The sequence below is a fragment of the Engraulis encrasicolus genome, chromosome 19, assembly GCF_034702125.1.
Source record: "Engraulis encrasicolus isolate BLACKSEA-1 chromosome 19, IST_EnEncr_1.0, whole genome shotgun sequence".
Classification (NCBI taxonomy): domain Eukaryota; kingdom Metazoa; phylum Chordata; class Actinopteri; order Clupeiformes; family Engraulidae; genus Engraulis; species Engraulis encrasicolus.
Window position 1 is genome coordinate 21,766,372 of NC_085875.1, and position 15,467 is coordinate 21,781,838.

A 15,467-nucleotide genomic window follows, 5' to 3' on the forward strand; every position below is an offset into this window, starting at 1 on the left:
TAGATTAAAAAAATTAATCTATGCCCACCCCTAATCTTAATACAGTTCTTATCACGATTCTTACCTTTAAAAGACGATTGCCCGAGGACACGCTCTCTCGGGCTGTTTTTTCCCGCTCAACTGTTTCAATACCGCAATCTGATTGGGTTGTAATGTTGTTAGGTTTCCAGCGGAGCATTCTATTGGCTGGGCAGATATAGTTGGCTGCTGCTTTCGCCTGTGTCGCTTTACTCGATTAAAAGTATGATATTAAAAAAATGTGCAAGTTCTAAGAGTGGCAACAAATTTTATTGTGTTAAATAAAAAATGAAAGTGCGCTCTGGAAATGTTCAGGTTCTCCCTCGCCAATTTTTTTCACTTTCAAGAAAGAAAGCAGCAACGGGCGGTGGGCCCATCGTCTAATACTTACTGTATCTTCCATGTCCGCGTGAATAATACTGACGGTCACGTCACTGCCGGACAGGTGCCAGTCAGGACAGTAGTCGTGCACGCGCATCTGGCGAGCACAGCAGTCATGCACGACTTCTCGTAGGCGGGACAGGAAGTTGATTCATTTTTCCATTTTCAGTTTAAAAAAGGCAATTTCTTGCGTTTTGCGACTTCAAAGGTAAACATTTTTAACTTCAAGCGTTCTGATATGACTATACAACCCCTAAAATGCAAAAAACGGGACTTGGCGTTTGGCAACAACAAAACCTGCAGACTGCAGCTTTAGTAACACTTTACAATAAGGGTACGTGAATATTAATATATATACATATCATTGCTGTATCCAATGAAACATTCCTTTGATCTGTTCTCCTGGCAGAACAACGAAGAATTCCAGCAAGCCATCCTATTGTCAAGCTTTCAGTCCAAAACCTTGCCCTGGCAAATCCACTGTCTCATGAGGCAAGAAATAGAGAGCAACAATCTGTTTAAGACATTTACCTGCTTGTTGCTTTGCACCTTGGCTTAAGCCATTAAACTCCTGGCCGTTACGCACAGTCAGAATGTTCTCCTTTCTTCTCTTTGAATGCAGCCGACTCTTCCTCCCTCCATTATCTTTATACAATATCAACATTTTATCTCAAGTTTCTCACAGTTATATGTTTGGTTGGCAGTTTTGTTTGGTTTGCAGACTAGTTCCTGTTGTAAGGTAAGGTAAGGTAAGGTAACTTTATTTGTACCCGAAGGTAGATTTGGTTGGAGGCAAAAGTAGCAAAAGCTTACACAGACAACAAAGTACTGACACACAAAAAACTTGCACCAACAGCCCAATACTAATGACAGTGACAAAGGACAATAACAAAACAAAACAAGGACAACAAAAACATGACAGACAGCAGACAAGTGCTCCAAACCAGGATATGAAGAAGTATAATAAACAATAAATATATAAATATGTATATAAAAACAGGGGAAAACCTTAAAATGTTGGACTCATGTGCTATTCAGTGTTTTAATAGCAGAAGGGATAAAACTGCATCTATACCTCTTAGTTTTGCAGGCCGGCATTAGGAACCTACGACCTGAGGGGAGAGGCTGAAATTCACCATATAGTGGGTGGGATGTATCATTTAAGATAGACCCCGCCAGTCTCTGCAACTGCCTACTGTAGAGAGACTCCATGTTGAGCTGTGATTCTCCAATTAATTTACCAGCCCACTTCACAATCTGATTAAGGGAATTTCTGTTTTTGAGGGGTAAGTTGCTGAACCATGACACAAGGCTAAAGGACAGAATTGACTCAATAAAACATCTGTAAAACATGGTTAGCAGCTTTTTATCTATATGGAAGGATGACAGCTTCCTTAGGCAATGTAGGCGCTGGTTCGCCTTTTTATACCCAGTTTCACAGTGTGCCACAAAGGTGAGCTTACTGTCGATTGTGGTCCCAAGATATTTATAATTGTCAACACATTCCACTACCTGACCTTTTATGGTAGTTGGTTCCTTATTAGTGGCGTGTTTTCTAAAGTCCACACACATGTTTTGTTTGGAAGTGACACGTTATCTTGGCTGGACTTGGAACGAGAAACGACCCGGGCAGCCCCTCATACAGCCCCCGTTTCTCTACAATATGATAGCCTTTAGTCCGTTGTCAACTATATTTAAGATGGACGGATGGGCCGCCCCATCTTAATGGTGGGCTGCTGCTCTCTAAGGGGAAAAACAACAACAACAACAGAAATACCCCCAAAACAACAACATCAGCCCCTGAGGACTGTTGGCCCACCGGGAAAACGACCTGTATGGCAGATTACCAGTCCAGCCCTGCACGTTATGTGAGAAGGCTATAGCCCCATAATAATAGTAATTGAACAGTTAACTACGATTGTAGGCTATTACACTACTATGACAATACACAGGGCCTTTAGTAATGTGCTGTAACTTTGTCATTGCCATTCTGATCAGTAGCCTATGTCAAGAGCAACACAATGCGAGCACTGGGGAACTGACGTATTAACCCTATTTTAGAAACAAAGAATTAGAACTACCACTCCTAAAGTTTGGGTACAAACTGTGACCTGTGCGGTGAACTTGCAATATTTCTGTTCAGCCGAAGAGCCATGAACACCAGTGCAAGGGAGAGGGATGGAGAGGGCGAGCGAGAAAGAGACAAGAGACACAAGAGGGTGGAGCGAAGCCACAGGTACAGAGAAAATAGAACAGTCTCCTGACCTTAAAAGCCACAGGTGACCTATGTCATTCAGGGTCATTTCACATGAAATCTTTGGGACCCGACCAACTCGGATTTTAGTACAACGTGGTGCGCCTTTTTAGTGGCAAGGTAGAACATTTTACATCACATTACATTACATTACATTTAGCTGACGCCTTTGAGCAAGGCGACTTACAAGGAGAGAGTTTATGCTCTAGCAGGGTAAGGCGCAGTGTACAGTTGCAACACCGACAGCATTGTCCGACACAAAGTAAAGAAGAAGACGTAGCAAAGGATAAGACACATTAAAAAGTGTCAAAAAGTAAACAGAGACATAAAGGCGCAGTGTGCAGTTGGGACAGTCACAGCGTTGTCCAACACATGGTAAAATACACGGCATAAAATAATAAGAAGGATAACAAGGCATTTTGGATAATAAACAAAGACATCTAGATGCAGTGTAGGCCTACAGTTGCAACACTGACAACAATGTCCAACATATGGCAAAAAAAGATGTTAAAAAGGATGTTAAAAGCAATTTAAGTGCACAAAAGATGTTAGGTACATAAGATAAGTTAAAACGTAGTGGCTAAGAAGATAAAAACTAAGGAAAGAGGTGACGAGGTGAGAAGAATTAGTTATGTTAAGAAAGTTAAGCAGAACACACAACACAAATTTGCACACACCTGTGGGGGATATAGCCTAATGCAGGCATCACCAACGTGGTGCCCGAGGGCGCCAGGTAGCCCTCCAGGAGCTCCTGATGTGCCCACCAAGGATGTTAGTAACAATGACTACCAGATTTTAGTCACAGTTTATGTTTATCTTAATTTAGACACAATATTATTTCTCTATAACCTATAAGCTAATTATTCAATCATTGATTTGGGAATGATGTCAAGACATCCGTAGAGGATTTTGAACAAACAAGTCGCCCTCGGGTAGCTCTAAGTAGCCCTCTAGTAGGCCTCGAGTAGCTCTCGGACCCAGAAAGGTTGGAGACCACTGACCTACTGTGTACGTGCGCGCACGCATGTGTGTATGTGTGTGTGTGTCTCATTTCACCTGAAATGACCCTTCTGTTCTGTTCTCTGGAAATGTGGCCACTGGTAGACTATGTGGCTCTTCAGCTGAACAGAAATATTGCAAGTTCACCGCAGCCCCAAAATTTGGGTCGGATATTTTAGGTCGGTGGAACAATCCGAGCAGTGTTGCCAGATGGAAAATGCTGAATTATCGTACGGAAATCTCAAAATTATCGATTTAGGGGGCTTTTTGGGTGGAAATTATGGTACAAGGCCCAAATTGTTGTTTCAAGGCATGTAAATGAACTGAATGACAACTCTGAAATTATCGTACATCATGTTTTTTTGATCGTACAGAGGACAAAATGCACAAAATTATGTAACAAATACTGTACGATATTTATCGTACATCTAGCAACACTGAATACGACCCAAACATTGACGTAATGGCTCATGCCATCTCTCACAAGCTCTCTGCATTAAATGTATTTTTCTAATTTGCAAATTTTCTTAATTGCTTTGGCATTCCTCAAATCTCTCAATTTGCAAAATACAAAATGCATTCTCAATACCGTTTGAGTCTCTAGCTCCAAAACCTTAGTTCATCTCTCAAAAAGAAGTTTGTGTTGAAGGATGGGTGGGACAAGATAGTCAAATGGATTTGTCATGTTGTCAACTGACTAGTTGGCCTACTATGAACATGTGCAGTCAACACACACACACACACACACACACACACACACACACACACACACACACACACACACACACACACACACACACACACTCTGTGACACTGTGGACACTTTATAATTTGGCGTGTGTGTGTGTGTGTGTGTGTGTGTGTGTGTGAGTGAGTGAGTGAGTGAGTGAGTGAGTGAGTGAGTGAGTGAGTGAGTGAGTGAGAGAGAACTGTGTATGTAAGAGTGAGCTACTGTATACATGGTTAATATGTGTGTAAGGATGTGAAATGTCTAGGCTATGAGCTGATGAAGCGCGCGCCTGGCAACTTCCCGACCTGTGTCTTGCAGAAAGGACAAGGGGATGTCTCCTCAATAAGACAAATGCACCCCATCTAATCTCACGAGGCACGAAAGAGAGAGCGACAATCTGTTCTCACTCTGTCCAGATATGTATCTGCTTGTTGCTTTGACCCCTTGCTTACAGAGGCAGCCAAACTGTATTTTCACTATGATTTTAACACACATCTCTTATTGCTTGACCACCTGGTCCCAAGCAAATATCTTGTCACTGATACACAAATTGTAGAAACAGGCACACATCCAACATATACCATCACTGTCCTATCATCCAGAAGTATGGTTTATAGTCTGGACAATTTAATTTCTTTTTCAAACTGCTGTTTATTTTTTAAAATTATAAATGATCTTGTTCCCCCTCCCCTTAAAGGAGCACTCATGCCAATTTCAATATGCTGTTGTATTACTCACGCTACCCTTGACTTGTCAGTACCCGGTGATGCTGCATTTTTTTTGGCTCAGCCCTTTCCGAGATATGAGCATTTCTAATGTGGGCAGCTTTTCTTTACATTTAAAACAATCTTAACATAGGCATACTCCAAATGTTTTCCCAAAAGGTATCGTTGTCTGCTGATGTTGCATAACCTTTTGGATGTTTTTGGGAATAAATATTTTTTATTAATATATATATTTTAATGTAAACAAATCCTGCCCTCATTACAATGACCAGGATCTCGGAAAAGGCTGAAGAAAAGAAAAACAAATCTCAGGTACTGACAAGTCCAGGGTAGTGTGAGCATTACAACTGCATGTTGAATTTTTTTTTTATCTTAACACCAATTCCTGTCCAGGGACTACAGATGAGAATTAGCCTCATGGCTATAATCTGGCTCAATTGTATGTTGTGCACTGTCCCTCTGGAATAAACAATAAATGAATACAAAAGAAATGAAATGGACATCCAATTACTGGCAGTTAAGAGGAGTCAGAGCGTTCTCCTCACTTCTCTTTGTATGCAGCTGACTCTTCCTTGCTACAGGTACATTATCTTTGATGTGTTTATGATGTCAGCTCCATGTTAACTCTAGAATTCGAACTACAATTCCGGTAGACCACATTTGTTTGGGTGCAGGGTCGTAACGAGACATTTTCAAATACCGAGGTCAAATACTGTGTGCTGTACTGTATACTGTACATTTAGAATGTGTCGAATTCTTCAGCCAAACTCTCACTGCCTTGAGGATAAATGGGGGTGGTGTATACAGATGAATTCATCATTGTTGATTATACATTAAAAGTAATTAAAAGTAGATACATTTTACATTTCTGAAAAAAATACAGAGGACATGACCTCAATGAGGTCCTGTGTCCTCAATGCTAGTTACGGCCATGTTTGGGTGGGATCTGTGACCTGTGCGGTGAACTTGCAATATTTCTGTTCAGCCGAAGAGCCATGAACAGCAGTGCAAGGGAGAGGGAGTAGAAGGCGAGCGAGAAAGAGACGAGAGAGACAAGAGGGTGGAGCAAAGCCACAGGTGCAGTGAAAACATAACAATCCACTGACCAAGGAAGCCACAGGTGACCCAGGACCAAGGAAGCCACAGGTGACCTAGGTCAATGGATTCTTCTGTTTTCTCTGGAAATGTGGCCTTTATTGTGTTTGTGGGTCGTGTGTTTCTCGACAACATTGTTGCTAACTTACAGTATATTGTAAATATGCTTGAGGAATATCATCCTAATAGATGTCTGAGGTCTTCCGAATCTCCTCTACTGGTTGTGCCTAGGGTCAAATCTAGACAGGGTGAAATGGCATTTTCATGGTTCTTTGGCTAAACAGAAATAGTGTGTCTCATTTCACCTGAAATGACCCTTTTGTTTTTTCTGGAAATGTGGCCACTGGTGTTTTCATGGCTCGATCGGCTGAACAGAAATATTGCAAGTTCACCGCAGCCTCAACATCTGGGTCGGATATTCAATGTATTGGTATTTTTTTTAGTACAGAATCACCAGTAGACCAAGAGAACAATACTACAATTACACATTAAATGTAGAAAACCTTCTCTGCCACTCAATCAGAAAACAATGTTGGGGAGAGCGGGGCACAAAGTAAAAATGTTTTGCTTATGGGCTGATATCTTAACATATACTGCAGTTACATTATTTATTTATCTTATTTTATTATTTATTATTTGTAAGAAACATACACATCTCTGTTACATATTAGCACTGGTGGTTCGTTATAAAATTTATAAAATCTATTTGGTTGTAAAAGCTTAGTTTCTTCCTGGTAGATGGCAGATAAATGTGGTGATCTGCACTAACAGCATCCTTGCCTCACGCTTGATACTAGTCTGCCTTCCCCCTTTAAAACTTTGGCTATTGACGCCCTCTGGCGTGAGCATGTGGAACTGCCATTCAGTTCAAATCAATTCAAGTATTTATTATTGAGTTATTCACTATTATAGATTTTTTATTGATATTTTATTCATCAAAATTTAATCTACAGTGTCATCAGTACAATGCACATACAGTATATTCACCCTGAAATTACTTGCAATATATTGGGTTCTATTTTATTGCATTTATCATACATAGATATTTTATGTACCTGTACTGTCACCATACAATATCAGTGCATAATGTACATTCCGCATTATGTAACCCCAGAGCCATCTATAGGGAGACAAATCCCATTGACCCATGTGTTCTGTTTGTTTTTGTTATGCAGTGGTTCTGTGTCCGTCTATAGCGAACAAAAGCCGCTTCCTGGCACTATTAAGATCTACATTGAAACAAGTGGTAAGTCTACTTCTGGTACCCAGATTGCCATAACTATCCCCAATAGATGGCTCTTTGTGTAACCCTGTCCTAGGATGCCTACTGTCGCTTCAATCCGTCGAGCGTTGGCGCCCTCTGCCATGGACATGTGGAACTGCCATACGGGGACGAGGAGGCTCTGAAGGAACCGATGACACACATTTGCTCACTTCTTGCTCAGGTTCTCTATTAGACTTTATTGACATACATTAACAAATTATACATATGTTGGAATTATGTTTATTGGATGCATTACGATTTACTCATTTAAACAGAAGAATGTACTTTATACAAAATAAAGAATGTCATCTTCAATACCACTTGCAGTCCTTCTTTTCTACAGTTCTGCCCTACAAAGGCAAAGAGCAGTAAGTGTATTTTTTCAAAAAAAACTTTTTTTGCAGGAATAGAAAGTGCACGGTCAGCTCTTCAATCTGTTAAAATTTCATGTTGATCTGTAAACAGTTTCATGTAAATATTTGAGATTTTAGTTTGCAGTGTGTATTGAAAAGTAGGCTAAAACCAAGCCAAAGTGCAGTATAGTGTTTTTGCTAATTGCGATTGCTAATAACTCACTAATAACTCACTCTAACTGCTAACCAATACACTTTCCAGACACTCCCAAGCAGCACAAACTTAAGAAATCCCATACTGTTCATGATTGCATGTTTGTATGTTTACAAGGATTGGGGAAGAAAATGATCAAAGAACAAAGAAGATGCTAATCGCAATTGCTAACTGCTGACTGTAGCTACCTAGCTTTTTCTTGAAAGTGTGCATTTATCAGCAGTAGGCCTAAGAATCTGTAAAATACACATTTGTTCCATTGCTTAGGCATCAAGGAATATTTTTACATCAAAAAATATTGTGAGTGCCTACTGGTTTTCCCATAAAAAGAGTAATTATGGTCATCATACTGCAATATCTTATTGTATGCTTGTGTAAATTTAAGCTGTTAATACAAAGGCAAAATGCAGTATAGTCTATAAAATTGCCAAATTGTGGAAAAATTTAATAACGATATATTGGTGGTGTTCAGCTCACTTTGATCTATCTAATTATACATTTTTGTGTTAAATAGGCCTATAGGGCCTACTTAAAAAGTTGTGTAAAGAAAACACAAAAAGCTGTTTTTCTCAGTTTGGGGTTTTTGCAATTAGGCTGCTCTTTGCCTTTGTAGGGCAGAGTAGACCAAACACCAGTCACAAAGGCATAGCAGTGCTGTACTGCACTAACATGTAGGCTACAGTATCTGTTATTACCCAGGTACATTCATAATGCATTCTGTAGACATCTATCGTGCATCATGTAGTTGCAATTAACACATCACGTATTACATTGAAGACATTATCTAACATTTATCAATCATGCCATTACATAGCTAAGCATCAGCATGCTGCTCCTGGGACATCCAGCATCCAGGCAAATGCAACTTGCAGCTGTAAAGTAAAGATGATTGCGATTGTCTGTATTATTCATATTGTTCATATAGGCTCATTTTTGTACTGCAGCACTTTGAATTTGCCATTATATTACCAAGGGTGTAAAGATGCTTTACATTTTGTTGGAGCCTGCATGTGGTCTGAAGCCTCGAGCATACCCCACTCACCGTCAGGCTACTATGGGGTAAAAGGCGAATGTAGCTATGCCACAGTGGTTCTTCTTATTTCTGGCCATCTTGATGTAGCCTCCCTCACCCCACCTGAGGCCATAACTTGTAAACAGAAGTTTATGTCATTTCCAAAATGCAGTGTAGGATATTTATATAATTATATTATTTTAGTCATTCAGATAGAGTCAGAAGTGTCACTGAGCACTCACCTGTTTTTCACCAGCCAGTAGTCTTTCCCTTCTTTAGTAGTACCATAACCCACCACCAACATAGCATGATTGAAATTCTCCATTGTGTTAACACACCGACGGTCATAATAAACACCTTAACACAATCAATCAATCAATCATTCATTCAATCAATCAATCAATCAATCAATCAATCAATCAATCAGGGGCAGGTACCAAGCCAGATAGAGTCAATACTACATTTTAAAGGTCCAGTGTGTAATAATTTAGTACTTTATATCCAGAATTCGTTCTGCCAATGTAAAAAACATTACCTGTTCCTGCATTATTATTACAGTCGTTAAATATTGCATTTGTCAAGTAAGCAGGTATATGTATTAACATCCTCACCAGACTTGTAGTTTTCAAAAGTGTCGTGTACAGTGTGTAGAGTCACGGACACAGGACCGAAGAGTGCCACCGCTTTCTGCAGAGCACGTTCATCTCCCTGTGGCACTTGTTTATAGTCAAGGCAGCGGGCAGCAACTTTTTTATGTGGTATTTTCCCTTGAAAACGGCATTTCAATGTCTGCAAATCCAAGTGGGTATAGTGATACTTACAGTATGTGATGCTTATGTAGGACATTTAGTCAAGGTCGCTAAATTAAAATCCACTGCGATAACCCATCTACCCAATGAGCATTTCACCTATAATGTAACCACTGCCTAAATGTTAGGCTGTTGAGTCAAGTTTTTGAATATTGGATGAAAACAATGTGTTTTTCAACAATAAAAGAGCCTACAATAGAACTTTTAGAATAAAACTTTCATTGTCTAAATGTTATTGTCTGGTGTGACTGCATTATGCTCTTTCATGTATTACAGTACTATATTGTACACTTATAGAACCGTACTGGGTACTGAGTGGATGTCACATGAATACAGTGTGTACGGTATCTTCAGGGTTGTTTCAAGGTATTTTGGGACCCTATAGGCAAAGAGGGACTAGGGACCCTTCAATAGTTTGAAGGGGCGGGTGGGTATGAGTGCTCCAACAGAGATTTCCATAGCAGTATCATTGCACTTTTCAGACATTGAATTTAGCGAGGTGCTGCCACCCTCACAAAGTTGACATTTCTGTCATTTAAATACAAGTACGGAATCAGTCATTGCCAGGGACCCCCTTTCATCGGGGGCCCTAGGCTATTGCCTAGTTTGCTTGCCTGGTTGTGACAGAACCATGTATCTTGCTCAGTTGCTTCCACTTACCTTAGCCTTGTATGGGTAGGCCTTTTCAGTGACGATGCCATGGCTGTGTTTCACATATTCGAAGGCGTGGTCCACAGAGCCGCCACGACAGCCATGATTTTCACTTGACTTGGCACAGTCCAGTAGCTGCTGAACACTCAATGTGGGAATGTACTTATGCTTAATGCACACGTGAGACTCCAATGCACCTACCTAAAAATATATAAGACACGCATCTACATTTGTCGCAAGACTAACCATTTTTGTTAACCATACTGTGTAGTATGTGCATGTACGGTATATAAACACGCACGCAGACAGGCACGCACACATGCACGCTGCAACCATCCACTCTTCTTACCGCACTAAAGGCCCAGCAAGATCCACATTTTGATTTGTGCTGGCTCCTGACAGGGGTCACACAACCCTTCTTTCTCCAGTCCACAGTTGGAGGCAGCTTAGGCCTTTCCTGTTGATTGGTTATGTTGTGAATTTGTACTTGGGTGTCAGGATATTCCTTTCCATTCTGAAGAAACGTAGAAATAGCAGTTAGCGACAGAAGTAGTCTGTTATACATACATTTGAAATTGTCACTCTTTGGATTGTTTTTTTATTCTATTTTGTAAAGAAACCACATACTGTATACTGTATGTGTTACACACACACACACACACACACACACACACACACACACACACACAATGTCTAAGAATGGACTCACAGCCCTGTGATGGTTGAAGAGCCAAGTGTTCTTATTCCTGGCCTCCTTCTTAGGGGTATTGTATACTTTATCTGTGGACAAAGACAGACAAACTTAAACAAGTGTTTTCCGTACCCTCCTAAGCTATTGTGCAGTTAACTATTTTTTAAAACTTCCTTCAGTCTGGAAGTCAGTCTTTGTTATTCCACTTTTTTACGAAGACAACCCAAATGACACATTTGTAATGCCTAATAAACGGTCATGGATGGCAAACCACACCTTTCCTACGAAAAATTGCATCGGTAGCCTCCAGACGATCTCACTTGTGAAATCGTGTGTGGTGTTAACGAGGCAACCTCTGGACTACTGTGCATCTTCAAAACGTGGTTATGGTTATATCACTGTTGTTGTACAAAAGCCCATCTGATATCCTTTTTATGGCAATTATAGTTTTTACAGTTTTTTAGTCAGACAGTTAGTTGGCTACCTTTTAGGTTTAAAGCCCTGCTTTGGCCCCCCGTTTTGCATTGTCAGTTAGAACATGGCAAGGTGAAAGTGAACAGCAGCTGGATCATGTCTGCAGTTTCCTCTTAGATGTTTTCATAGTTTGTGTGCTGTGCATCTATTGGTGAGTGAATTGTTATTAATATTACTGTATAAGGAACATTTGGTGTTGTTTAACTGCATTAGTAATGTGATTTTCTTCTAAACACCAAATTAGTCTTTTAGTGAAATTTTGAGGTAATTATTGCTGTGTCATGCTAACTAGCCAGTAGGCCTACTGTTAGATGTAGCCAGTAATTGTTACCATTCTAGTCAAGACAACTATACATTCTTTTTTATTTCAGAAGCACACACATTCCCACACTTTATTTTATTGTTACATTTATTAGCACTAATACATACAATGTGTCTGTACAAGTACTTGTAAAGCATGTACTAAGCAAAAACATTTGTTAAGCATGTATTCGCAAATGTATTGTCCATGCACAATAAGGGATTTATTACCAATTCAACCTTAGTAAAGACCTAGTAGGCCTTAGCTTCTGCTTAGTACATGCCTTACAAGTTACTTATGCAGACATTAGCATTTTATGTATTAGTGCTAATAGATGTAACCCTAAAATAAAGTGTTCTCGAAGAATTTTATAAGTTTGTGTTGTGGGTGTGAAGAGAAAATAAAGAAGACACTACTTTGAAATCTGCTTCTCTGTCATCATTGTTCTAACCGGACACTCTGTAGAGCTTGCAAACGGATGAGCAACTAGCATTTACCTACAAATATTTTAAAGTTGTACAAATTATAGATTTAGATATAAAATAAAAAAAAATCAAACAAACATCATGGTCATAATGTATAGGGTTATAATGTAATTACAAGCTCCTTACCAAACTTCAGTTTCAGTGTATTGCGCTCCGAGGAGAGTCTTGCACAGCAGCTGACCACTGCCAGAGAGGCAGCTGCTACAACCAACCACCTCATGCTGTAACATACAATCATAAAACACACTCAGTCTAACATTGGCCTATAACACCACAGGTATTTGCTAACAACTTTTGCAATAAAGATCTATAAAGTCTACATAATGTGGTCTATAGCGCAGCAGCACAATTAATGTTTGTTCATGCTACAATATTCATGGAGTGCTCATCATCTTTTACCTGTTCCTGTTCCTGAGTGAATCAATGTGGAGGTAGCACTAGCCCACTAGCACTTTTATGAGTGTGAACTAGGGGGGAAAGGCTGTGTCATGTCTGGATTAGTACCACATCCCTTTCCTGTCTATAACTTGTACATGTAGGTAATAGGTCACTTGAGGTTAGTGCATCAAGCAAGGCAGGTACCGTTGCCTACCTTACTGCAACATCCCAATGCAGTGTGCCATGACACATTTAATGGCATTTAATGACACAAAAGCTCTTTTACATAGGCAATTGTTAATGGTCTTCAGTACACACACATATACACACGCACACACTGAGGTGCTGAGATGAGATTCTGAGAAGATCACTAGAAAACCACAATGACGTGCACCCCCCACCCCCTCTCTCACTCACACACACACACACACACACACACACACACACACACACACACACACACACACACACACACACACACACACACACACACACACACACACACACACACACACACACACACACACACACACTGAGGTGAGAATCTGAAAAGATCACAAGAAAACCACAGTGAGGCCTTGTTGCATACATGCAACACACACACAGAGCTCAGGTTTACAATGTTCTCCAATCACAGACAGCATGCACTGGTAAAGTTTTATACTACTGTAACGGTTTTCAAAATGTTTTTTTAAAAAATAGAAACGGTAAATTGGCTAATGTGAAATATCATGGTCAATATCATGGTGAACTGTATTGGCAGTGGTGCAAGGATACCTTACCAACTTTAAACATGGGCACTGTGCCACACATCTCCAAATGAAAGACTCCCACCAAGGTCAGATTCTGAAGAGATAAAACCATTTGTCACACATACACATTGTCGCACCATTGAATGTCACACATACTCTTTTGGAGAACTTTGAGCACCTTGTCATCTGTTTACCAGTAACACTCACACATATTTTCACATTGTCTGACCCACAGGAAGGGCTGCTGACCGCCAGGAGTAATGGCTCATTCTTTTGAAACTCGGCTGTCGGTAGACCCGAGGTTGTTCTCCCGACAACCGTTGTAAATGCGTTCTATTGAAACAGCTGGGGACAATACAAACGGCTGATGTTAAACGAACTCGGAGTACACTGAAGCGCTCCGAGTTTGTGTTTCGGAACCCAGATTTGACCCATTCTACTGCACTTTTTCAAGGCGGAAGCCGGAGTTTACGACAATCGAGTTTCAAAAGAATGAGCCATAAACCAGGTTAAGTTAAGAGGTAAATCATCTAATAGAAGAGCCTTAATTTTCTAAAGAAAATAAGGACTCTAGTCTCTTCTATTAGATTATTTACCTTTACTGCAGAACCAGCTTCTTAGTATAAGCAAAGAAACTCAAGAGAAAGAACAATCTCTTGGCGGGGAATGCATTGGCCACGGTGTAGTACGGGGGCGTTGCCTGAGGACACGAGTGGATGGAAAATTAACTCCCTTGCGCATGGTCATTGGTCAGTGTCATGGGGTCTCTCACCTGGCCTGGTAACTCTCTCCAATTGAAATCAATTATCTGCCTCTCTGCTCTCTACTCACTCTGCCCTGTCTAATTAGCTTCACCTGTCTCTGCTCTGCTCTGCTCTGATCTGTTCTCATTAACCCACCAGCTGCACTACATTTCCTGCTCATCACCAACAGTAATTAAAGCCCTGTTTTTCAGCCTACCTTTGTCAGAACGTCTGCGAAGCCTGCGCCTGTTTACCCTGCTTGTCTAAGCTCTACTCCTGACTCCTGAACCCGGACCTGCCTGTGCTCTGCTCTGCTCTCCTGACCTGGAAACCCGACCTGCCTTTTGTCCCCGACTTCGACTACTCTTCTGCCCCGGTAAATCTGAACAGCCTTCCTCCTAGTGACTACGATCTTTGCCTTGCCCTGACCTGTACTGCTGCACTCCATTAATTCTGCCCTGTTGTGTGTGTGTGTTTCCCCCAGGATTCTTCCATCCGGACTCTTCATCGGTCATCTCCATAGGAGTCACATCTGCCGACGGGGGGGGCACACACACACAGGAATCTCTGGAACCTCTGGCATCCCGGTAACCCCACGAACCCTGGAAACCTCCTTCTCCCAACCCCCTTTTCCCCTGAACTTTAATAAACATCCAAAACGTGACGCATTTGTGGTCCGCGTCTGTCTGTACCGTGACAGTACGTTCTGACCAACATGGACCCAGCGCACGTCTCTCAGAACATGGAACTCGATGCCTCCGAACCCCCCACCACCATGCAGCGTCTTGAACGTACAGAGGGAGATGTCAACCGGATAACTGGCGACATTGCCTCATTGCTACAGCTTGGCCAACACCAGCAACAGCAGTTCCAGCAAACCCAGCAATTGCTACAACAGCAACAACATGAGATCCAGGAGCAGCGTCAACAACTTGCCCAAATGACACAACTGCTCACTCGCCTGCTTTTCAGCCTTCATCTGCAGTCTCAGCCACAGCCAGTCTGCCCACCGCCGCTTCAGCCCCTGCCAGTCTGCCCGCCGTTTCAGCCCCTGCCAGTCTGCCCGCCGTTTCAGCCCCTGCCAGTCTGCCCGCCGACCCGGCCCCCGAGTTACCTGCCCAGGTCACTGCAGCCACTT

The 15,467-nt window shown here is 41.3% G+C and overlaps 1 protein-coding gene across 1 annotated transcript; it reads right to left on the bottom strand.

Moving 5' to 3' along the window:
• Window positions 1-8,693: 8,693 nt before the first annotated feature.
• LOC134435300 (procathepsin L-like) lies at window positions 8,694-14,912 on the bottom strand. Its single transcript, XM_063184184.1, has 9 exons — window positions 14,889-14,912; window positions 13,617-13,680; window positions 11,215-11,285; window positions 10,855-11,019; window positions 10,515-10,706; window positions 9,657-9,834; window positions 9,288-9,402; window positions 9,076-9,180; window positions 8,694-8,905 (listed from the first exon to the last, which is right to left on the bottom strand). The coding sequence occupies exons 1-8, from the start codon at window positions 14,910-14,912 to the stop codon at window positions 9,078-9,080; spliced, it is 912 nt and encodes a 303-aa protein (XP_063040254.1). The 3' UTR covers window positions 8,694-8,905; window positions 9,076-9,077.
• Window positions 14,913-15,467: the final 555 nt, after the last annotated feature.